This window comes from Boleophthalmus pectinirostris, unplaced genomic scaffold (genome assembly GCF_026225935.1).
Source record: "Boleophthalmus pectinirostris isolate CB_2022bp ecotype Guang Dong unplaced genomic scaffold, ASM2622593v1 HiC_scaffold_13, whole genome shotgun sequence".
NCBI classification, from domain to species: domain Eukaryota; kingdom Metazoa; phylum Chordata; class Actinopteri; order Gobiiformes; family Gobiidae; genus Boleophthalmus; species Boleophthalmus pectinirostris.
The window spans coordinates 489,097-514,096 of NW_026571036.1; the positions used below are offsets into that span (position 1 = coordinate 489,097).

Genomic DNA, 25,000 nt, shown 5'->3' on the forward strand with positions numbered 1-25,000 from the left:
ACCAGACCAGAGTCCAGACCAGAGTCTAGACCAGAATCCAGACCAGAGTCCAGACCAGAGTCCAGACCAGAGTCCAGACCCAGAGTCCAGACCCAGAGTCCAGACGCAGCAGGAGCAGTTCTGGTTCTGTCCGGGTTCAGATGACCTGAAGTGGTGGACTGATGTGATGACTCCCTCCCCGAGAACCAAGAACATGAAGGACGAACCAAGAACAACATGAAACCAACAAACTGGACTCACGCTTCTGTCCAGACGCTGCACCACCTCAGGACCAGGACCAGGACCAGGACCAGGACCAGAGCAGCTCGTCCGGACCTGAAGTCCACAGAACTCACCACCGTCTGGAACCAGAACATGGAGGACAGAACCTCTGGACCATCTGACCAACCGGACCCAGGACCAGACCAAGGATCAGACCAAGGACCAGACCAAGGACCAGACCAAGGACCAGACCAAAGACCAGACCAAGGACCAGACCAAAGACCAGACCAAGGACCAGACCAAGGACCAGACCCAGGACCAGACCAAAGGACCAGACCCAGGACCAGACCTCAGCCCCGTCCTGAGGTTCTGCAGTGAGTTTTCTGAGTCTTTCTCTCTGTTTCTCTCAGATCTTCTGCTCTGATGTGGTGAGTTTGTACAAAGTTCTACATGTTCCTGTTTGATGAGTTCTTGATGAAAACGTGAGATGAAGACGACTCGTGGTTTTAACGGAAACATCGGTGTTGAGAATCGGACGTGTCACTGTTTTCTCAGGAAACAGACGCTCCACAATCGGACCAGTTTTGTTTGGTTTGTCGGTGTAAAAGTTCCACTCTGGAGTTTGTCTGCTGCAGAATAACAGTTTTATTTCCTGGTGCGACCAAATAATCGAACTGTCGAAGTGAAAACGTCCTCAGAGTCTGATCCTGACGTTGGTCTGGTTCCTGAGCCGGTTTCACTTGGTTTGAACCATGTGACCTCGCGGCGTCAGGATTCATTCGCTCGACGGTCGACGCTTTAAACCTCGCGGCGTCTTCAGATCGTCGAGTGTTTTGTGATTCTGATTCTTGATCGAGTCTCTGCACTGATATAAACTGAACAGAGACAGTAGGGGGCGCTGCACTGATATAAACTGAACAGACAGTAGGGGGCGCTGCACTGATATAAACTGAACAGTGATATAAACTGAACAGAGACAGTAGGGGGCGCCACACTGATATAAACTGAACAGAGACAGTAGGGGGCGCCACACTGATATAAACTGAACAGACAGTAGGGGGCGCTGCACTGATATAAACTGAACAGACAGTAGGGGGCGCCACACTGATATAAACTGAACAGACAGTAGGGGGCGCTGCACTGATATAAACTGAACACTGATATAAACTGAACAGAGACAGTAGGGGGCGCTGCACTGATATAAACTGAACAGAGACAGTAGGGGGCGCTGCACTGATATAAACTGAACAGAGACAGTAGGGGGCGCTGCACTGATATAAACTGAACAGAGGCAGTAGGGGGCGCCACACTGATATAAACTGAACAGAGACAGTAGGGGGCGCCACACTGATATAAACTGAACAGAGACAGTAGGGGGCGCTGCACTGATATAAACTGAACAGAGGCAGTAGGGGGCGCCGCACTGATATAAACTGAACAGAGGCAGTAGGGGGCGCCACACTGATATAAACTGAACAGAGACAGTAGGGGGCGCTGCACTGATATAAACTGAACAGACAGTAGGGGGCGCTGCACTGGACTCACAGAAAAGTGTTTGAATCTTTACAGTTTTGACCAAAAACTCACAGGACACGAACAACGACTTTAAATCACACTGAAGACGAAGAGAAGAGGAAGAAGAAAGGAGGAGAGAAGAAAGAGAAAGAGGAAGGGAGAGAACGACAGAGCAGAGAACAAAGACAGTGAGAGAGGAGAGAGAGAAGGAAGAAAGTGATACTGAAGAAGAGGAGAAGACAATAAAACATTATTACAGAATATGAGACGCCCAGAGACACACTCCTCTTCCTCTTTTATCTTTTCCTCTTTTATCTTTTCCTCTTTTCCTCTTTTCCTCTTTTCCCTGCTCTCTCGTTCTTTATCTGTCCACTGTTTATATGTTCACACTGGTCCTGCTTTATTTAGTCCTGGTTTAGTCCTGGTTCAGTCCTGGTTTAGTCCTGGTTCAGTTCTGGTTCAGTTCTGGTTCAGTCCTGGTTTAGTCCTGGTTTAGTTGAATTTTTAACATTTTGTGTAATGAACGACGAGTGACTCCGTCCACAAAGAACTCCTGCACCTGTCGTCATGTGACCCTGCACCTGTCGTCATGTGACCCTGCACCTGTCGTCATGTGACCCTGCACCTGTCGTCATGTGACCCTGCACCTGTCGTCATGTGACCCTGCACCTGTCGTCATGTGACCCTGCACCTGTCGTCGTGTCTGTGAGGTTGAGGAGATTTAATTGAGCCCAGAGTGAATCATTTATTTTAATTAAACTGAGAAGGGAATAAAAAAACCAGAACATCAATAAAATATAAACCAGAATATTTGAAATATGAGAATATTTTATATATATTTAAATATATTTAAATATATATATGTGTGTATATGTGTATGTGTGTGTTAGAACAAGTCAGAGTGTTATACATATATATATATATATATACACACACACACATATATATATATGTGTATATATATATATATATATATATATATATATATATATATGTGTATATATATATATGTGTATATATATAGTGTTTTATATATTTTCGTCCCTGTGTTTCTGTATTTGATCTTTTAACGACAGAATCACACAGATGTGATGTTTGGATCTTTGCTCCTAAAACCCAAACAGACCTGATCTTTAACACGACACTTCAGGTCACTCAGGTCATGTTCGTCCAGCTCCAGGTCAGAGTCTGAGTCTGGTCAGTGCAGGAAAGTGACACTAGTGAGTTTATTTCTGTTTGGGGGATCGATGTTTTCAGGACAAACTGGAGGAGTTTTTTTATCTGAACTGGACGAGTTTTGAAATGTTTGTCAAAGAAACATGTGAGCGCAGCTACAGGTCGACCTGACTCCAACGACAACGACAAATAAAGATCGTGAGTCAAACACGAGGAGGAGAAAGAGTCAAACAAACGAAGAGTCCTGAACATGTGACCAACAACTGCACCAAGACCAGAGTTTATCCTGCCTCTGTAAACTCAACACACTCTGTGTGACCAGGTCGTGTCCCGCGCACATGTGTGACACTTCTGCAGTGTTTAAAGTTCACACTGGAGACACACACGAGGAGCATGAACCTGGAAACATGAACAACAAACAACAAAACTCACATTTCACCAAAAAAATCCAACTGAAAATGCAACTGAAGGAGAATCTGTGACTGTGTCCAGCTCCTCCAGATGTTTGACTCCAGATGTTTGACTCCAGATGTTTGACTCCAGATGTTTGACTCCAGATGTTTGACTCCAGGTGTTTGACTCCAATGTTTGACTCCAGATGTTTGACTCCAGATGTTTGACTCCAGATGTTTGACTCCAGATCTTTGACTCCAAATGTTTGACTCCAGATGTTTGACTCCAGATGTTTGACTCCAGGTGTTTGACTCCAGATGTTTGACTCCAGATGTTTGACTCCAGATGTTTGACTCCAGGTGTTTGACTCCAGGTGTTTGACTCCAGATGTTTGACTCCAGATGTTTGACTCCAGATGTTTGACTCCAGATGTTTGACTCCAGTTTTGATGTTTGACTCCATTTGACTCCAATGTTTGACTCCAGATGTTTGACTCCAGGTGTTTGACTCCAGATGTTTGACTCCAGATGTTTGACTCCAGATGTTTGATGTTTGACTCCAGGTGTTTGACTCCAGATGTTTGACTCCATGTTTGACTCCTTTGACTCCAGACTCCATGTTTGACTCCAGATGTTTGACTCCAGATGTTTGACTCCAGACTCCAGTGTTTGACTCCATTTTGACTCCAGATGTTTGACTCCAGATGTTTGACTCCAGATGTTTGACTCCATGTTTGACTCCAGATGTTTGACTCCTCCATGTTTGACTCCAGTGTTTGACTCCAGATGTTTGACTCCAGATGTTTGACTCCAGCAGATGTTTGACTCCATGTTTGATGTTTGACTCCAGATGTTTGACTCCGTGTTTGACTCCAGTTTGATGTTTGACTCCAGATGTTTGACTCCAGGTGTTTGACTCCAGGTGTTTGACTCCAGGTGTTTGACTCCAGAATGTTTGACTCCAGATGTTTGACTCCATGTTTGACTCCAGGTGTTTGACTCCATTGATGTTTGACTCCAGATGTTTGACTCCAGATGTTTGACTTGTTTGACTCCAGATGTTTGACTCCAGATGTTTGACTCCAGATGTTTGACTGTTTGACTCCAGATGTTTGACTCCAGATGTTTGACTCCAGATGTTTGACTCCAGATGTTTGACTCCAGGTGTTTGACTCCAGGTGTTTGACTCCAGGTGTTTGACTCCAGATGTTTGACTCCAGGTGTTTGACTCCAGGTGTTTGACTCCAGATGTTTGACTCCAGATGTTTGACTCCAGGTGTTTGACTCCAGTTTGACTCCAGATGTTTGACTCCAGGTGTTTGACTCCAGGTGTTTGACTCCAGGTGTTTGACTCCAGATGTTTGACTCCAGATGTTTGACTGGTTCCTCTGGTGAAGTTCTGGTCTGATTCTTGGTGTTGTCATGAGGCCAGTGAGACGAGGAGACGAGGGGACGAGGAGACGAGGGGACGAGGGGACGAGGAGACGAGGAGACGAGGGACGACGGGGACGAGGGACGGGGGGAGGGACGAGGAGACGAGGGGACGAGGGAGACGAGGGGACGAGGAGGACGAGGGACGGGGACGAGGGGACGGGACGAGGGACGAGGGACGGGACGGGACGAGGAGGGGACGAGGGGACGGGGACGAGGGACGAGGGGACGAGGGGACGAGGGGACGAGGGGACGAGGGAGACGAGGGGACGAGGAGACGAGGAGACGAGGGGACGAGGGGACGAGGGGACGAGGGGACGAGGGGACGAGTCTCATTCTTCTGTTTGGTCTTAATTTTTAGTCGAGGATCAAATATTTATTTCACTCAATCAAATAAAAATCAGTTTATAGATTTTCTATAAAGTTCAAATAATAAAACTGTTTATTTATTTCAGTAAAAAAACGACAAAATAAACAACAAATAAAAAACTGATTTACTCCAAAGTCTGAGGAGAAACACTTTTACTCACCAAACTCTGTTTATATAAACTGTGTTTATATAAACAGAGTTTATATAAACTGTGTTTCTATAAACAGAGTTTATATAAAGTGTGTTTCTATAAAGTGTCGAGTTTCTATAAACACTTTAAGTCTTTTATATTTTGACTCTGTTTATATTAAATCTGAAGTTCTGTGTTTATATAAATTATTTTTATTTAAAGTCTGTAGTTTGTTTGTATAAATTCTGCTTCTTGTGTGATTCTAGTTTTTTTTTTTTTTGATTCTTTTTTTCTCGTCTTCGTCGACTTCGCTCCATTTGTCTCATAGCAACAGAAAAGAAGAACTGATCTGTACAGAAAGAGACGGAGGAGAAGAAAGAGAGGGAAGAGAGAAAGAGAGGGAGGAGAGGAGGAGAAGATGAGGAGGAGAGGAGGAGGAGAAGAGGAGAGGAGGAGGAGAGAGGAGAGGAGGAGAGGAGGAGGAGAGAGAAGAGGAGGAGGAGGAGGAGAGAGAGGAGGAGAGAGGAGGAGGAGAAGAGGAGAGAGGAGGAGGAGAGGAGGAGAGGAGGAGGAGGAGGAGGAGGAGGAGGAAGGAGGAGGAAGAGGAGGAGGAGGAGGAGGAGGGAGGAGGAGGAGGAGGAGGAGGAGGAGGAGGAGGAGGAGGAGGAGGAGAGAGGAGGAGAGGAGGAGAGGAGGAGGAGGAGGAGGAGGAGGAGAGGAGGAGGAGGAGAGGAGGAGAGGAGGAGGAGGAGAGGAGAGGAGGAGGAGAGGAGAGAGAGAGGAGAGAGGAGGAGGGGAGGAGGAGAGGAGGAGAGAGGAGGAGAGAGGAGGAGAGGAGGAGGAGGAGGAGGAGAAGAGGAGAAGAGGAGGAGGAGAGGAGTTGTGACCCTGGAGTTGAGGCCTAAGACTGTGACAGAGAAAGAGAGGGATGGAGGATGGAGGATGGAGGATGGAGGGATGGAGGATGGAGGGATGGAGGGATGGAGGATGGAGGATGGAGGATGGAGGATGGAGGATGGAGGATGGAGGGATGGAGGGATGGAGGATGGAGGGATGGAGGATGGAGGGGTGAGTCACATGAGGCGTGAACAGGGGCATTGTGGGTAAAGAACAGAATTAGTGATGATCCAGAAACTCACATCTATGAAACTGAACCAGGACTAAACCAGGACTAAACCAGGACTAAACCAGGACTAAACCAGGACTAAACCAGGACTAAACCAGGACTAAACCAGGACTAAACCAGGACTAAACCAGGACTAAACCAGGTCTAAACCAGGACTAAACCAGGACTAAACCAGGACTAAACCAGGACTAAACCAGGACTAAACCAGGACTAAACCAGGACTAAACCAGGACTAAACCAGGTCTAAACCAGGACTAAACCAGGACTAAACCAGGACTAAACCAGGTCTACAGTTCTTCTTCTTCTTCTTCTTCTTCTTCTCACTTCGCCTCTTCTCTTCCTAAAAATACTTTCCCCGACTTTCAAACTTTAAACCTTCCTCCTCCTCGTCCTCCTCCTCTTCTTCTTCTTCTTTCTCTCCGTTCTTCCCTCTTTTCTTTTCAGTTTTTACTCGAGTTAAATTTAAATCTCAAAGTTTGTGATAAAAATCCAGCAGCAGGAGTCTGGAGGACCTGGACCTGGACCTGGACCTGGACCTGGACTGGACCTGGACCTGGACCTGGACCTGGACCTGGACCTGGACCAAACCCTTTTTATTCTGTCATTGTTTCATTTAAAAGAGTTTTATTTTTCACAAACGAAGAAACGAAACAGAAACTAAACCAGGACTAAACCAGGACTAAACCAGGACTAAACCAGGTCTAAACCAGAACTAAACCAGGTCTAAACCAGATCTAAACAGTTTGTTCTATTTTAAATCTGCTCTTGGGTTTTTAGTCGAGTTTGCAGGAGATGTTTTTCTGAGGGATGAATTTGAACTTGAACTCTCCCTTTTTCCTCTGCGTCTCTCCCTTTCTCTCTCTCTCTCTCTCTTTCTCTCTCTCTCTCTCTCTTTCTCTCTCTCTCTCTCTCTCTCTCTCTCTCTCTCTTCTCTCTTTCTCTCTCTCTCTCTCTTTCTCTCCCTCTCTCTCTCTCTCTCTCTCTCTCTCTCTTCTCTGCGTCTCTTTCTTTCTCTCTTTTCTTTTTTCTCTCTTTTTCTCGTCGGAGCCGCATGTTTTTCAAAGACAGAAAAAGAGGAAATGAGCTCCACAGGGACCAACACAGAACTAAACCAGGACTAAACCAGGACTAAACCAGGACTAAACCAGGACTAAACCAGGACTAAACCAGGACTAAACCAGACTAAACCAGGACTAAACCAGGACTAAAACAGGACTAAACCAGAAACCAGACTAAACCAGGACTAAACCAGGACTGAACCAGGACTAAAACCAGGACTAAAACCAGGTCTAAACCAGGACTAAACCAGGACTAAACCAGGACTAAACCAGGACTAAACCAGGACTGAACCAGGACTGAACCAGGACTAAAACCAGGACTAAAACCAGGACTAAACCAGGACTAAACCCAGGACTAAACCAGGACTAAACCAGGACTAAAACCAGGACTGAACCAGGACTAAACCAGGACTAAACCAGGACTAAACCAGGACTAAACCAGGACTAAACCAGGACTAAACCAGGACTAAACCAGGACTAAACCAGGACTAAAACCAGGACTAAAACCAGGACTGAACCAGGACTAAACCAGGACTAAACCAGGACTAAACCAGGACTAAACCAGGACTGAACCAGGACTGAACCAGGACTAAACCAGGACTGAAACCAGGACTGAACCAGGACTAAACCAGGACTGAAACCAGGACTAAAACCAGGACTAAAACCAGGTCTAAACCAGGACTAAAACCAGGTCTAAACCAGGTCTAAACCAGGACTAAACCAGGACTAAACCAGGACTAAACCAGGACTAAACCAGGACTAAAACCAGGACTAAACCAGGACTGAACCAGGACTAAAACCAGGACTAAAACCAGGTCTAAACCAGGACTAAAACCAGGTCTAAACCAGGTCTAAACCAGGACTAAAACCAGGTCTAAACCAGGACTAAACCAGGACTAAACCAGGACTGAACCAGGACTGAACCAGGACTAAAACCAGGACTAAAACCAGGTCTAAACCAGGACTAAAACTCGGTCTAAACCGGGTCTAGACCAGGTCTTCTAGCGGCTCTAAACCGGGTCTAGACCAGGTCTTCTAGCGGCTCTAAACCGGGTCTAGACCAGGTCTTTGAGTGGGTCTTTTTCAGTCCTGGGTCTTTGTCTGCACTGCGCTCGGGGAAAACTCCAGTGTATTTATCATATCTCCCATCATGCACCAGGGCCTCGCTCTCTCTCTCTCTCTCTCATCCCCCTCTCTCTCTCTCCTTTTCTGTTCCCTCTTTCACCATTTTCCTCTTCTCTCCATCTCTCCTTCCTCCTCTCTCAGTATTTTACTCTTTCTCCTTTTTCCTCTTCTCATCCCCCTCTCCCTCCTCTCTCTCTCTCCCTTTACCTCTCCTCTCTCTCGCCCAAACCCTCCCCCTCTTTATTTTGCTGCATTCTGTCTTTCTCCTCCTCCTCCCTCTCTCCTCCTCCTCCTCTTTTACCTCTCCCTCTGTCCTCTCCTCTTTCTCTCCCTCTCTCCTCCTTTCCCCTCCTCTCCTCTAGATAATCCTCTCCCTCCCTCACCCCTTTCTCTCCCTCTGTCTATCTCTTTCTTCTCTCTCTACCTTTTCCCTCTCTCTCCCTCTCTCTCTCCTTCTCTCTCTCTTTTTCCTTGCTCTCCTCTCTCTCTCTCTCTCTCCTTCTCTCTCTCCTTCTCGTTCTCTCTTTCTTTCTGACAGGTGACTGATGTTTTGCTGTTTCTAAATCTCTCTGACTCTCCCACTGAGCCTGTCTCTCGTTTACCAACGCTCTGCACTTTCCTCTCCTCTTTCATCCTCTCTCTCTCCTCTCTCCTCTCTCCTCTTCCCTCTTTCCTCTCCTCTTTCCTCTCCTCTTTCCTTTGTCCTCTTTCATCCTCTCTCTTTCTTCTTTGGTTTGTTCTTTCTGATCTTTTTCTGGAGTTTGGAGCTCGAGTCGAGACACACAGACGGAGAGAGAGAGAGAGAGAGAGAGAGAGAGAGAGAGAGAGAGAGAGAGACGAGAGAGAGAGAGAGAGAGAGAGAGAGAGAGAGAGAGACGAGAGAGAGAGAGAGAGAGAGAGAGAGAGAGAGAGAGAGAGAGAGAGAGAGAGAGAGAGAGAGAGAGAGAGAGAGAGAGAGAGAGAGAGAGAGAGAGACGAGAGAGAGAGAGAGAGAGAGAGAGAGAGAGAGAGAGAGAGAGAGAGAGAGAGAGAGAGAGAGAGAGAGAGAGAGAGAGAGAGAGAGAGAGAGAGAGAGAGAGAAGAGAGAGAGAGAGAGAGAGAGAGAGAGAGAGACGAGAGAGAGAGAGAGAGAGAGAGAGAGAGAGAGAGAGAGAGAGAGAGAGAGAGAGAGAGGAGAGAGAGAGAGAGAGAGAGAGAGAGAGAGAGAGAGAGAGAGAGAGAGAGAGAGAGAGAGAGAGAGAGAGAGAGAGAGAGAGAGAGAGAGAGAGAGAGAGAGATGAGAGAGAGAGAGAGAGAGAGAGAGAGAGAGAGAGAGAGAGAGAGAGAGAGAGAGAGAGAGAGAGAGAGAGAGAGAGAGAGAGAGAGAGAGAGAGAGAGAGAGAGAGAGAGAGAGAGAGAGAGAGAGAGAGAGAGAGAGAGAGAGAGAGAGAGAGAGAGAGGGAAAGAGACAAAGAGAGAAAAGGAGAAAGAGAGGGAGAGAAAGACAGAAAGAGAAACAGAGGTGAGAAAGAGAGAGGGAAAAGGGAGAAAGAAGGAGAGAGAGAGAGAGAGAGAGAGAGAGAGAGAGAGAGAGAGAGAGAGAGAGAGAGAGACAAGGACAGATGTGTTTTGTTTCTGCTGCAGAAACAGAAGTGACCTCAGGGGCATAAAAGAGGGAGTATTATACTTGTGTGAGTGTTATGAGTCATGAGTGTGGTTAGTAAAAGTGCCGTGTGGATAAAAGTGCCATTAGTAAAAGTGTCATAGTAAAAGTGTCATGTGGATAAAACTGTCGTTAGTAAAAGTGCCATTAGTAAAAGTGTCGTTGGTAAAAGTGTCATTGGTAAAAATGTTGTTAATAAAAGTGCCGTGGGTTAAAGTGTCATATTAAAAGTGTCGTAGTAAAAGTGTCGTTAGTAAAAGTGCCATTAGTAAAAGTGTCGTTAGTAAAAGTGTCGTAGTAAAAGTGCCATTAGTAAAAGTGCCATTAGTAAAAGTGTCGTAGTAAAAGTGTGGTTAATAAAAGTGCCATTAGTAAAAGTGTCGTAGTAAAAGTGTGGTTAATAAAAGTGCCATTAGTAAAAGTGTCATAGTAAAAGTGTCGTTGGTAAAAATGTTGTTAATAAAAGTGCAGTGGGCAAAAGTGTCATATTAAAAGTGTCGTAGTAAAAGTGTTGTAGTAAAAGTGTGGTTAATAAAAGTGCCATGTGGATAAAAATGCCGTTGGTAAAAGTGCCGTGTGGATAAAAGTGCCGTGTGGATAAAAGTGCCGTTAGTAAAAGTGTCATAGTAAAAGTGTCGTGTGGATAAAACTGTCGTTAGAAAAAGTGTCGTGTGGATAAAACTGTCGTTTAGTAAAAGTGTCGTTGGTAAAAGTGTCATTGGTAAAAATGTTATTAATAAAAGTGCCATGGGTAAAAGTGTCGTATTAAAAGTGTCGTAGTAAAAGTGTTGTAGTAAAAGTGTCGGTAGTAAAAGTGTGGTTAGTAAAAGTGTCGTGTGGATAAAAGTGCCGTGTGGATAAAAGTGTCGTGTGGATAAAAGTGCCGTGTGGATAAAAGTGCCGTGTGGATAAAAGTGCCGTGTGGATAAAAGTGCCGTGTGGATAAAAGTGCCGTGTGGATAAAAGTGCCGTGTGGATAAAAGTGTCGTGTGGATAAAAGTGCCGTGTGGATAAAAGTGCCGTGTGGATAAAAGTGCCGTGTGGATAAAAGTGTCGTGTGGATAAAAGTGCCGTGTGGATAAAGGTGCCGTGTGGATAAAAGTGTCGTGTGGATAAAAGTGTCGTGTGGATAAAAGTGCCGTGTGGATAAAAGTGTCGTGTGGATAAAAGTGTCGTGTGGATAAAAGTGTCGTGTGGATAAAGGTGCCGCGGGGGTTTGCAGTGCAGCATTAGCGTTAGCATTAGCAGGTCGGGGCTAAAGCTAACGCGCTGGACTGTGAAATAAAAGTGTGTCCACATCATTAACTCCAAACATCACGGCGCCGCACTTTACTCCCAGAAAAAGAGGGAGGAGGACGGAGAGAGAGAGAAGAAGAAAGGAAAGAGAGAGAGAGAGAGGGAGAGAGAGAGGACAGAGGGACAGATGGACAGATGGAGGACGAGACAGAGACAGTAGAAGTTTGAGTGGGACACACTGTTCAGTCCTGCTCCTGCTCACAAATCCCACAGGACGAGGACGTTCACTTTCTAAAGAAGCAGAAAGAAAAATGTGTAAAATGTGTGAAAAATTAAACCACGTCCACAAGTTTAATCTTTTTAAAATGTTTTTATTTATGTCAAATCGAATCTGCAGCACAAACCACGAGACAAACACAATCATCTGTTTATTTCACTTCACTCACATTTACTTTGTGGGACTGAAGTTTATTCTTCTGCCGACTGCTCCCACATCCTGCAGGACCGCTCCTGCCGCTCCTGCAGGACCGCTCCTGCCCGCTCCTGCCCGCTCCTGCAGGACCGCTCCTGCCCGCTCCTGCAGGACCGCTCCTGCAGGACCGCTCCTGCCGCTCCTGCAGGACCGCTCCTGCCCGCATCCTGCAGGACCGCTCCTGCCCGCTCCTGCAGGACCGCTCCTGCCCGCTCCTGCAGACCGCTCCTGCCCGCTCCTGCCCGCTCCTGCAGGACCGCTCCTGCCCGCTCCTGCAGGACCGCTCCTGCCCGCTCCTGCAGGACCGCTCCTGCCCGCTCCCGCCCGCTCCTGCAGGACCGCTCCTGTCTGAGTCTGAGGTTGTGTATCTGTTCGTTGTGGTTGTATGTCGTCATTTGTTGTGTTTGTGTGTGTGTTTTGTGCGTCAGGTTGTGTTTGTGTGTGTGTTTTGTGCGTCAGGTTGTGTTTGTGTGTGTGTTTTGTGCGTCTGAGGTTGTGTTTGTGTGTGTGTTTTGTGCGTCAGGTTGTGTTGTGTGTGTGTTTTGTGCGTCAGGTTGTGTTTGTGTGTGTGTTTTGTGCGTCAGGTTGTGTTTGTGTGTGTGTTTTGTGCGTCAGGTTGTGTTTGTGTGTGTGTTTTGTGCGTCAGGTTGTGTTTGTGTGTGTGTTTTGTGCGTCTGAACGGCTGACAGTGTTTTGACGTTTAATCTCGTGTCATTATCCTGTCGTTGTCTCGTCGTTGTCTTGTCGTGGTCGTCGTGTCGTCGGTGTGTGTGTGTGTGTGTGTGTGCGTTGGCGAGCGTGCAGTTGGCGGTGTGTGTGTGTGTGGTTTTGTGTGCGACGGTTCCTGGTGTATAATTATCCTCTCAGAGTCGACATTAACCCGAGCGCGAGCGGCTTCACTCTGACACCGAGGACACAACAACACGCTTTGTTTGATAAACACTGAGGAGGACGAGAACAGACGCAGCTTCATCTTCATCTTCTACATCAGCTTCATCAGCTTCAGCTTCATTCATCATCTACATCATCTACATCAGCTTCATCTTCATCAGCTTCATCATCTTCAGCTTCATCTTCTACATTTTCATCTTCATCATCGTCTGAAGACTCTTTACTTTGCTCCTTCTGACGCTTTAAGATTCGTTTATTTCACAAAACAAAACCAAAAGCTGGAGAGAGACACAGAGACGCTTAAATAAGACTAAAACAATAACTGCTTCTACAAACTTATTCACACGAGACGAACGACTCAAGGAAACAACACAGAGGACACCACCTAATGACATCATCAGGTGGAACCAAGTGTTTTGACATCAGGAGACATTTTTATTTATTTTGTTTAGTTTCATCGACCAAATCTGTCCAATAGTTTTATTTATTTATTATTTATTTAAAGTTGCATTGTTACCACTTTATCTGGAATGTTCCACAGTGTGGCATTAAACCTTTCTGTCTCCATGGAGACCGAGGCAGACGCAGGTCCAGGTCAGATCTGTGGAGAGGCGACCCCCCCACAGTCAGAATGTTTGTTTTTTTGAGGTGTTTTTGAGACATAAAACCTCCTGTAACTGAATAAATGTAAAGTGGAGCTGTTTAAAGTCACACTGCGGAACATTCCAGAAAATGAAATAACATCTCCATAGAAACGAGCAGGTGACGGACGCCAAACCAGAAAGTGACACAGTGCAGCTTTAATACAGGCCTGAACTTTCTGCTGCTTGAGGTTTTCTGAGGTTTTCTTCAACAGAGAGTTTAGTTTTTTCTTGTTTTCTCGGTTCTGGTCTCGGTTCCGGTCTCGGTTCCGGTCTCAGTTCCGGTCTAGGATCTGGTCTCGGTTCTGGTCTCGGATCTGGTCTCGGTTTTGGTCTCAGTTCTGGTCTCAGATTTGGTCTCGGTTCCGGTCTCGGTTCCGGTCTCGGTTCCGGTCTCAGTTCCGGTCTCAGTTCTGGTCTAGGATCTGGTCTCGGTTCCGGTCTCGGTTCTGGTCTCGGTTCTGGTCTCGGTTCTGGTCTCGTCTCTTTTTTGGTTTTCTTCAGTATTTTTGTTCCACAGAAACACTGAGTGTAAATCTGCTGTTTTTGCAGTGAAGTTTTGCAGAAATATCAAAATATCGATATATCGTTTGGTTTAACGCTCTGATTCAGTATCGATATCGTTTTCTGTTGTATCGATAAATCACCAAGAGGATTTTTTTGGTTTATTTTGTTAAATAATTTAGTTCCAGCTTCAGTTTTGAAACTCGTTTCTGCGACACATTTGACATTTTCACTGTTTTGACAATTTTAATATTTGTGTTTCATTTGAACTTTGCACAAGAAAAAGTGATTTAACAAAAACTTTTAGAATCACAGATAAGATTTACATTTGATTTTATTGAACTGTATTGAATCGATTTAAAATATATCGTATGGAATCCCTCTGCTGCATCGAGGTTTGTATCGTGTCATAAACATAATGATCTCAGCTCTGGTTTGTCAGAAAACCTCCAGCTCCAGATGATGTTGTTGTTGTTGTTGTTGTTGTTGTTGTAAAACTCTTTGTACAAAACAGATTTTGTCAGTAAAAATGGGACCTTCACTAAATCCGTGAGTCGACAAAATGAAGGAGAAGGACGAGAGCGACAGAAACGACTTTACAACACCAGGATCCAAACTCTGACAAACTGATTCTCACTTTTTATTTAGACTTTTGATGAAGATATGTTCACGTTCTGAGCTGAAGTTGAGTCTGAGTCACGTTGTTTGTTTGTTTGTTTATTTGTTTGTTTGTTTGTTTATTTATTTGTTTGTTTGTTTGTTTTCCAGGTGTTCGACTCTTCACTACGACTCAGATCTTCCTCCCACCTCCATCATCATCACCTTCCACAACGAGGCTCGCTCCACCTTACTCCGAACGGTCCGCAGGTGAGTCCCACACCTGTCCACAGGGGGCGCTGCACCTGCTCTGTGTGTGTGTGTGTGTGTCTGTGTGTCTGTGTGTGTGTGTGTGTGTGTGTGTGTGTGTGTGTGTGTGTGTGTTAGGCCAGTCGTACACTGTGCGATTTTTGACCCTTTTTGAGCCGATTTTTCGTTCGTGCGACTGTTTTGGGGCTGAGTTTTGGCTTCATCGTGTGTTGTGCTTCGTGTAGTTTTCATGGGGTAAAGAACCGATGAATGACTCACGATCAGCTCCCGATCCACATTCGTAGGTCACAAGAAAATCAAACTTGTTTGAAACCCAGTCGCCTCTCGTGAGGATTTCGCTCTGTTGAAGTTGTTCCACGAACCGATTTGCCAGAATCTGTCAGACTGAGCAGGTGCAGACGCAGAAGCGGCTCAGCTTTGTGTCTCCGCACATCTGTGGTTTTCTACTTCCGGAACAACAACTTTGAAAACTCCGGTCGTTCATGTGAACGTACAGTGTGAACAGGCAAGTCGCATCCGAGCATCGGTTTGTTCAGTGTGAACATGATTCGTGAGCTGTGAACTGTTAAACCCTGTGATTTGGTCAAACAGTTTAAACTGGAGCTGAGTGACACGACCGAAAATATCACACAGTGTTCGTCTGGCATTAGACTCAGGTGTGTGAAGTCTCCTGAACACACAAACACGTCAACAACACGTCAGTGGTTTGTGTTTTATTTGTGCTGCAGACAGTTGGTTTTGTGTGGTTCTGGTTCTTCTGCGTCGCCGTGAACTTTCTGCTGGTAAAATGTTGGATTATCTCTGAGTTTGTAGTTGATGAAATCTCAGATCTTGGAATAAATCGTTGAAATGATCTGGAGTCGATCGTGTCACTGGTTCCTGAACAGAATCTGATCTGGGTTAAAGTTGGTCACATCATCAAAGTTTAAGTCTGAGGATTTTAAAAACACAGTGAGTTTGTTTGTTCAGGTCGTGAACCTCGGGAAAAAACCTGAAATAAACGAGTCTCACCTCAGTTTCTCCAAACTCCAACAGAATCATTTAAATCAACAACAGATGAAAGACGCAGAAACGTTCAGCTTCAGGAACACGACAGTTTCAGAACATTTAAAGGAACATGTGAAGTATAATACTCCCCACAGGTATAATACTCCCCACAGGTATAATACTCCCCACAGGTATAATACTCCCCACAGGTATAATACTCCCCACAGGTATAATACTCCCTCTGAAATACTCCACAGGTATAATACTCCCTCTGAAATACTCCCCACAGGTATAATACTCCCTCTGAAATACTCCACACAGGTATAATACTCCCTCTGAAATACTCCACAGGTATAATACTCCCTCTGAAATACTCCCCACAGGTATAATACTCCCTCTGAAATACTCCACAGGTATAATACTCCCTCTGAAATACTCCACAGGTATAATACTCCCTCTGAAATACTCCCCACAGGTATAATACTCCCTCTGAAATACTCCACAGGTATAATACTCCCTCTGAAATACTCCACAGGTATAATACTCCCTCTGAAATACTCCCCACAGGTATAATACTCCCTCTGAAATACTCCACAGGTATAATACTCCCTCTGAAATACTCCACACAGGTATAATACTCCCTCTGAAATACTCCACAGGTATAATACTCCCTCTGAAATACTCCACAGGTATAATACTCCCTCTGAAATACTCCACAGGTATAATACTCCCTCTGAAATACTCCACAGGTATAATACTCCCTCTGAAATACTCCACACAGGTATAATACTCCCTCTGAAATACTCCACAGGTATAATACTCCCTCTGAAATACTCCACAGGTATAATACTCCCTCTGAAATACTCCACAGGTATAATACTCCCTCTGAAATACTCCACACAGGTATAATACTCCCTCTGAAATACTCCCCACAGGTATAATACTCCCTCTGAAATACTCCACAGGTATAATACTCCCTCTGAAATACTCCACACAGGTATAATACTCCCTCTGAAATACTCCACAGGTATAATACTCCCTCTGAAATACTCCACAGGTATAATACTCCCTCTGAAATACTCCACACAGGTATAATACTCCCTCTGAAATACTCCACACAGGTATAATACTCCCTCTGAAATACTCCACACAGGTATAATACTCCCTCTGAAATACTCCACACAGGTATAATACTCCCTCTGAAATACTCCACACAGGTATAATACTCCCTCTGAAATACTCCCACAGGTATAATACTCCCTCTGAAATACTCCACAGGTATAATACTCCCTCTGAAATACTCCACACAGGTATAATACTCCCTCTGAAATACTCCCCACAGGTATAATACTCCCTCTGAAATACTCCACAGGTATAATACTCCCTCTGAAATACTCCACACAGGTATAATACTCCCTCTGAAATACTCCACAGGTATAATACTCCCTCTGAAATACTCCACACAGGTATAATACTCCCTCTGAAATACTCCACAGGTATAATACTCCCTCTGAAATACTCCACACAGGTATAATACTCCCTCTGAAATACTCCACAGGTATAATACTCCCTCTGAAATACTCCACACAGGTATAATACTCCCTCTGAAATACTCCACAGGTATAATACTCCCTCTGAAATACTCCACACAGGTATAATACTCCCTCTGAAATACTCCACACAGGTATAATACTCCCTCTGAAATACTCCACACAGGTATAATACTCCCTCTGAAATACTCCACACAGGTATAATACTCCCTCTGAAATACTCCACAGGTATAATACTCCCTCTGAAATACTCCACAGGTATAATACTCCCTCTGCTTCAACTGGACTTGATGTCCTGGGGGAGGTTCTCATTGACCTCAAACTCTTACAAACATGTTGGTTTTTTTTTCTTATATATTTTTATTTTTAAACTTTGGCAAAACTCCACCTCCTCCTCTTCCTCCTCTTCCTCCTCTTCTGCCTGTGGTTTTTTTCGTCCTTGTTCCGTCTGTTTTTCGTGGTGTTTTTGGGTCGTGTGGCGGCGGGGGGCAGTGGGGGCGGTTGGCGGGGGGTGGAGGACGTCTGCCCCCCGTGGTGGTTTGTGAGCGCTGCACTTTCAGACCAATTAAAACTCACCTGTCCCCAAAGACTCAGAGACACAGAGGACGAAGAGGATGAAGAGGATGAAGAGGACGAAGAGGATGAAGAGGATGAAGAGGATGAAGAGGATGAAGAGGATGAAGAGGATGAAGAGGATGAAGAGGATGAAGAGGATGAAGAGGATGAAGAGGATGAAGAGGATGAAGAGGATGAAGAGGACGCTCTCTCTCTCTCTCTCCTCTTCTTCATCATCTCTCTTTCTCTCTGTTCTGTTCTGAGTGAGTTTGTTTCAGAAACATTAGTGATGCAACGATCCAGTTTTTCCCACGATTCAACACGATTCTGAACAAAATATTATTGGTGTAAAATTGTTTTGTTTGACTTTCATCTGATTCCTCCAACATCGTCCACTCGTTTATTCATCAAACTGAACATAAGATTCATATTTATCACATTTGTGTTTTTCTGTTTGTCCCGAAACATTTCACATTTTACTTTAAAACCAAAACAGAGATTTATCAACACAAAACTCGACTAAACCATTATTTTCTTCTAATCGTGTCACGTGCAGAGTTCAGTTTGACTTCGATTCAGAGGCGAGAACTTCTGGATCAGTTTTCACGTTTGTTTGTGACGCGTCTGGAACGACGCTTAAAAAACAAAGTTTGAGGAAATGTTTGATTTTTCATGATGATGTTTGATGATTATTCAGTTGTGGAGGTTTCATTGACTTTTAAGTCAACCTTGACTTGGGACTTGACTTGGACTTGACTTGGACTTTCCTGTATTTGACTTGGGACTTGACTTGGACTTGACTTGGACTTTCCTGTATTTGACTTGGGACTTGACTTGGACTTGACTTGGACTTGACTCGGACTTGACTTGGACTTGACTTGGGACTCGACTCGGACTCGACTCGGACTTGAGGTCAAAGACTTGAGACTCACAAAACAAAGACTTTGGTCCCAGCTCTGGTTTTCACGTCACAGATTTTATTTACATCATCATGTTTCTTTTACTGTTTTAAAAATATTTTATTTGCCCAAAAACGACAAATTCAGAAATATTCTCCCCTCGCTCTCTGTGCTGAGTGGCTCCCCCTTCAGAGCACTGTCCCACACACTCATGAAACTCCCGCAGCACATCAGGTTTGTCGTGTTGTTGTTCAGTTTTGTCTCAGGTTTTTGTGTGTTTGTTTTCGTCCTGGTATCAGAATCGGTATCGAGTATCGAGTATCGAGTGTTCTTCAGCGTGGAGTCTGAGGTGTGAGTGTTGTTGGGCCGTTGAGCAGGACACGTTCGTCGCTGCAGAGTGTTTTTGGATTTATTTTAAAGTCAAACGTGAGTCGCTGCTTCATTAAAAGTGAGAGTTTGAGATTTGGAGATTTTGGCTCCGGACTCAAAGTTCTGATGAGTTTGTAAAGATTTAACCAAGTGAGAAAGAAGCGGCGTCGTTACAAAAGTGTTGCTCTGATAACACAGAGCGAGTGTGTGTGTGTGTGTGTGTGTGTGTGTGTGTGTGTGTGTGTGTGTGTGTGTGTGTGTGTGTGTGTGTGTGTGTGTGTGTGTGTGTTTGCACGTTCTGCCTGTGCCTCATTAAAGAGTCTGATACAAGAGAAACTCGCTCAAACTTTACTTGAACTTCTTCACACTTTTCTTCTATTTTTGTTCCTGGTTTTTTGATGAAGTTGATGATTTTTCTTCCTGGTTCAGTTCGGTTCATGAGGAGTTTGGAGTTTGGTGTTTGGTGTTTTGTGTTTTGTGTTTTGTGTTTTGTGTTTTGTGTTTTGTCCTCGGCTCCGTCAGACGCCACAGTTTTTCTAACACTGAACCCAGAGCACGAGTTTGTTTATGAAGTAGTTTCACATCAATATTGAGATTTAAAATGTCACAGTTAGAACAGAAGGTCAGAGGTCAGAGGTCAGGTCAGAGGTCAGAGTCAGAGGTCAGAGTCAGAGGTCAGAGTCAGAGTCAGGGGTCAGAGTCAGAGTCAGAGTCAGAGGGTCAGAGTCAGAGTCAGAGTCAGGGGTCAGAGGTCAGAGGTCAGAGTCAGACAGAGTCAGAGTCAGTCAGGGTCAGACAGTCAGACAGGTCAGGGGTCAGAGGAGAGTCAGAGTCAGAGTCAGAGGTCAGGAGACAGGTCAGAGTCAGACAGAGACAGGGGTCAGAGGGTGTAGACATAAACTGTAGATCTGTTAAAGCCTGGAGCTGATCTGTTTGTGTCTGGAGTTGGCTAGCTGGAGTGACAGGAGCTGAGAAAAATAGCTGACACTGAAGGACTAGCTGACAGGAGCTGACAGACAGGACTGACAGGAGCTGACAGGAGCTGACAGGAGCTGACAGGAGCTGACAGGAGCTTGACAGGACAGGAGCTGCTGACAGGAGCTGACAGGGCACCTACAACTTTAAAAAATGTTGGATTTTTTGACGATTATTCCATATTTTTAGATCCTAAACTTTTCCTCGGCTCAAAATCCTTCAGTCGTCTTCAGCAGGTGTTTGAATGATTTGCTGTGGCGCCGCTCTGCTCCTCTCGCTCTGATTGGTCAAAGTGCTCACGTGCGCGCTCACGTGCGTTGGCGTGCGCGCTCACGTGCGCGCTCACGTGCGTTGGCGTGTGCTCAGGTGAACAGACTCTACTGCACATGCTCAGTTGGTCCAGAGCCACAGAAGAACCTGACCAGGCTTCAGGAGAATCTGGAGACGTCCCACACTGAGACTCAGTTTAAACTCGAAGGTCTGAGACGCTCCTGAACTCTAAAGTGTCTAAATCTAAAGTGTCTAAATCTAAAGTGTCTAAATCTAAAGTGTCTAAATCTAAAGTGTCTAAATCTAAAGTGTCTAAATCTAAAGTGTCTAAATCTAAAGTCTCAAATCCTGAATCTGAAAATGACACAAACAGAATCATGAGGAGTTAATTTATGATCAACAGTAAAAAGTTTTCAGAGACGCAGAGTCAAAGACGAAGACACAAGCAGAGGAGAGACAGGTGCGTCAGGTGCGGCAGGTGAGGTCAGGTGAGTCAGGTGTGGTCAGGTGTGGTCAGGTGAGGTCAGGTGAGGTCAGGTGAGGTCAGGTCAGGTGTGGTCAGGTGTGGTCAGGTGTGGTCAGGTGAGGTCAGGTGAGGTCAGGTGAGGGTCAGGTGAGGTCAGGTGAGGTCAGGTGAGGCAGGTGAGGTCAGGTGAGGTCAGGTGAGGTCAGGTGTGGTCAGGTGAGGTCAGGTGAGGTCAGGTGTGGTCAGGTGAGGTCAGGTGAGGTCAGGTGAGGTCAGGTGAGGTCAGGTGAGGTCAGGTGAGGTCAGGTGAGGTCAGGTCAGGTGTGGTCAGGTGTGGTCAGGTGAGGTCAGGTGAGGTCAGGTGTGGTCAGGTGAGGTCAGGTGTCAGGTGAGGTCAGGTGAGGTCAGGTGAGGTCAGGTGAGGTCAGGTGAGGTCAGGTGGTCAGGTGGTCAGGTCAGGTGTCAGGTGAGGTCAGGTGAGGTCAGGTGAGGCAGGTCAGGTGAGGCAGGTCAGGTGAGGTCAGGTGAGGTCAGTGTGGTCAGGTGAGGTCAGGTCAGGTGAGGTCAGGTGAGGTCAGGTGGTCAGGTCAGGTGAGGTCAGGTGAGGTCAGTCAGGTGTGGTCAGGTGAGGTCAGGTGAGGCAGGTCAGGTGAGGTCAGGTGTGGTCAGGCAGGTGAGGCAGGTGAGGTCAGGTGAGGTCAGGTGTGGTCAGGTGTCAGGTGTGGTCAGGTGAGGTCAGGTGTGGTCAGGTGAGGTCAGGTGAGGTCAGGTGAGGCAGGTGTGGTCAGGTGAGGTCAGGTGAGGTCAGGTGTGGTCAGTGAGGCAGTGAGGTCAGGTGAGGTCAGGTGAGGTCAGGTGCAGTGTGGTCAGGTGAGGTCAGGTGTGGTCAGGTGGTCAGGGTGGTCAGTGTGGTCAGGTGTGGTCAGGTGAGGTCAGGTGAGGTCAGGTAGGTGTCAGGTCAGGTGAGGTCAGTCAGGTGAGCAGGTGGTCAGGTGTGAGGTCAGGTGAGGTCGGTGAGGTCAGGTGTGGTCAGGTGAGGTCAGGTGTGGTCAGGTGAGGTGAGGTCAGGTGACATCATGGAGTTTGTCTCTATTATAAGTGGTTCATGTTTCGTGTGGAGGCGCTGAGTTCTAGAGTTTGATTTTTCGTTTCCGTTTTCGTTTAGTTTTTTCTTCTGTTTTTTTGTAAATAAAATAATTAATTCAAACTCAGTGTTTTTATCAGTTCATGTGATTTTTGTTTGTAACGAAAAGAAACTTAGAACCAACAGTTCTGAGTCTACAGCCCCTCCCCCTGTCTGCCCCTGTCTGCCCCTGTCTGCCCCCGTCTGCCCCTGTCTGCCCCTGTCTGCCCCTGTCCTGTCTGCCCTGTCTGTCCCTGTCTGCCCCTGTCTGTCGTCTCTTGTCCTGAAATTCAGCCGATCTCATCTGCTCATCCTAGAACTATAAGTGTGTGTGTGTGTGTTAGTGTGTGTGTGTGTGTGTAGTGTGTGTGTGTGTGTGTGTATTAGTGTGTGTGTGTGTGTGTGTCTCCGTCTCTTTTCTTTTCTCACCACAGAAAAACTATTAAATATTTTGATCAAATCATTGAGTTTTACATCGACCCAGTGTCCCTGAACACACCTCCACCTCCATCCTCCACCTCCTCCACCACCTGCACCTCCTCCTCCTCCACCTCCTCCACCTCCACACCTCCACCTCCACCTCCTCCCTCCTCCACCTCCTCCACCACCTGCACCTCCTCCACCTCCACCTCTCCACCTCCTCCACCTCCACCTCTCCACCTCCACCTCCTCCACCTCCTCCACCTCCTCCACCCCTCCACCTCCTCCATCCTCCACCTCCTCCACCACCTGCACCTCCTCCACCTCCTCCCACCTCCTCCACCTCTCCACCTCCCCTCCTCCTCCACCTCCTCCACCTCCACCTCCTCCACCTCCTCCACCTCCCTCCACCTCCACCTCTGCACCTCTCTCCATCCTCCTCTCCTCTCTCTCCACTCTCTCTCTCTCTCTCTCTCTCCATCTCTCTCTCTCTCTCTCTCTCTCTCTCTCTCTCCTCTCTCTCTCTCCTCTCTCTCTCTCTCTCTCTCTCTCTCTCCATCCTCCCTCTCTCTCTCTCTCCATCCTCTTCTCTCTCCATCCTCCCTCTCTCTCTCTGTCCTCGTTCTCTCTCTCTCTCTCATCTCTCCATCCTCCTCTCTCTCTCATCCTCTCTCTCTCTCTCTCTCGTTCTCTCTCTCTCTCCATCCTCCCCCCCTCTCTCTCTCCATCCTCTCTCTCTCTTTCTCTCTGTGTTTCTGATCAATGTTGTGATTTGACCCTGATTAAATATTGACTGAAGCCCAAAGCGCCGCTCAAAAACTCCTCAAACTCCAACTCCAACTCTCCACACACTGAACTCTTTATCCCTCTCTCCTCTTTCTCTCCTCTTTCTCTCCTCTTTCTCTCCTCTTTCTCCTCTTTCTCCTCTTTCTCTCCTCTTTCTTCCTCTTTCTCTCCTCTTTCTCTCCTCTTTCTCTCCTCTTTCTTCCTCTTTCTCTCCTCTTTCTCTCCTCTTCTCTCTCTCTCTTCCTCTTTCTCTCCTCTTTCTCTCCTCTTTCTTTCCTCCTCTCCTCTCTCTCTCTTTCTCTCTCTTTCTCTCTTTCTCTTCTCTCTCTTTCTCTCTCTCTTTCTCTTCTCTCTCCTCTCTCTCCTCTTTCTCTCCTCTTTCTCTCCTCTTTCTCCTCTTTCTCCTTTCTCTCCTCTTTCTCTCCTCTTTCTCTCCTCTTTCTCTCTCTCTTTCTCTCTCCTCTCCTCTCTTTCTCTCTCTTCCTCTCCTCTTTCTCTCTCTTCTCTCTCTTTCTCTCTCTTCTCTCCTCTTTCTCTCTCTTCTCGCTCTCTCCTCTTTTCTCTCTCTTCTCGCTCTCTCCTCTTTTCTCTCTCTTCTCGCTCTCTCCTCTTTTCTCTCTCTTCTCTCTCTCTCTCTTCTCTCTCTCTCTCTCTTCTCGCTCTCTCCTCTTTTCTCTCTCTTCTCTCTCTCTCCTCTTTTCTCTTCTTTCTCTCCTCTTTCTCTCTCTTTCTCTCTCTTTCTCTCCTCTTTCTCTCTCTTTCTCCTCTCTCTTCTCTCCTCTTTCCTCCTCTTTCCTCTCTTTCTCTTCCTCTCCTCTTTCTCTCTCTTTCTCTCCTCTCTCTCTCTCTCCTCTTTTCTCTCTCTTCCTCTTTCTCTCCTCTTTCTCTCCTCTTTCTCTCCTCTTTCTCTCTCTCTCTCTCTTTCTCTCCTCTTTCTCTCCTCTTTCTCTCTCTTCTCTCTCTCCTCTTTCTCTTCTCTTCTCTTCATTCTCTCTCTTTCTTTCTATTTCTTTTTTTCTGTCTTCACAAATGCATTCATTATTTTTTCTTAAAGTTCTATTTATTTTTTCCCACACCCTGGGTTTAACCTAGTGGTTTAGTCCTGGTTTAGTCCTGGTTTAGTCCTGGTTTAGACCGTTTGGTTCTGGTTTAGTCCTGGTTAGTCTGGTTTAGTCCTGGTTTTAGACTGGTTTAGTTCCTCCTGGTTTAGTCCTGGTTTAGTCCTGGTTTAGTCTTGTTTAGTCCTGGTTTAGTCCTGGTTTACCTGGTTAGACCTGGTTTAGTTCCTGTCCTGGTTTAGTCCTGGTTTAGTCCTGGTTTAGACCTGGTTAGTCCTGGTTTAGACCTGGTTTAGTCCTGGTTTAGTCTGGTTTACCTGGTTTAGTCCTGGTTTAGTCCTGGACCTGGTTTAGTCCTGGTTTAGTCCTGGTTTCCTGGTTTAGACCTGGTTAGTCCTGGTTTAGTTCCTGGTTTAGTCCTGGTCCTGGTTTAGTCTGGTTTAGTCTTGGTTTAGACCTGGTTTAGTCCTGGTTTAGTCCTGGTTTAGTCTTGGTTTAGACCTGGTTTAGTCCTGGTTTAGACCTGGTTTAGTCCTGGTTTTATCTTGGTTTAGGTTTACCTGGGTTTAGTCCTGGTTTCCTGGTTTAGTCCTGGTTTAGTTTTCTGGTTGGTTTAGTCCTGGTTTCTGGTTTAGTCCCCTGGTTTAGTCCTGGTTTAATTTAGTCTTGGTTTAGTCCTGGTTAGTCCTGGTTTAGTCCTGTTTAGTTTAGTCCTGGTTTAGTTCTGGTTTAGTTCTGGTTTAGTCCTGGTTTAGTCCTGGTTTA

General features: G+C 46.0%; 1 protein-coding gene across 1 annotated transcript in view; it reads left to right on the top strand.

Moving 5' to 3' along the window:
* The window catches only part of LOC129407724 (polypeptide N-acetylgalactosaminyltransferase 14-like), a 111,168-nt gene that overhangs the window by 40,625 nt on the left and 45,543 nt on the right, over positions 1-25,000 (top strand). Inside the window, exon 3 of the mRNA XM_055149720.1 lies at positions 14,679-14,777. Coding sequence (XP_055005695.1) covers positions 14,679-14,777 — 99 coding nt within the window. The remainder of the gene's footprint in view (positions 1-14,678; positions 14,778-25,000) is intronic.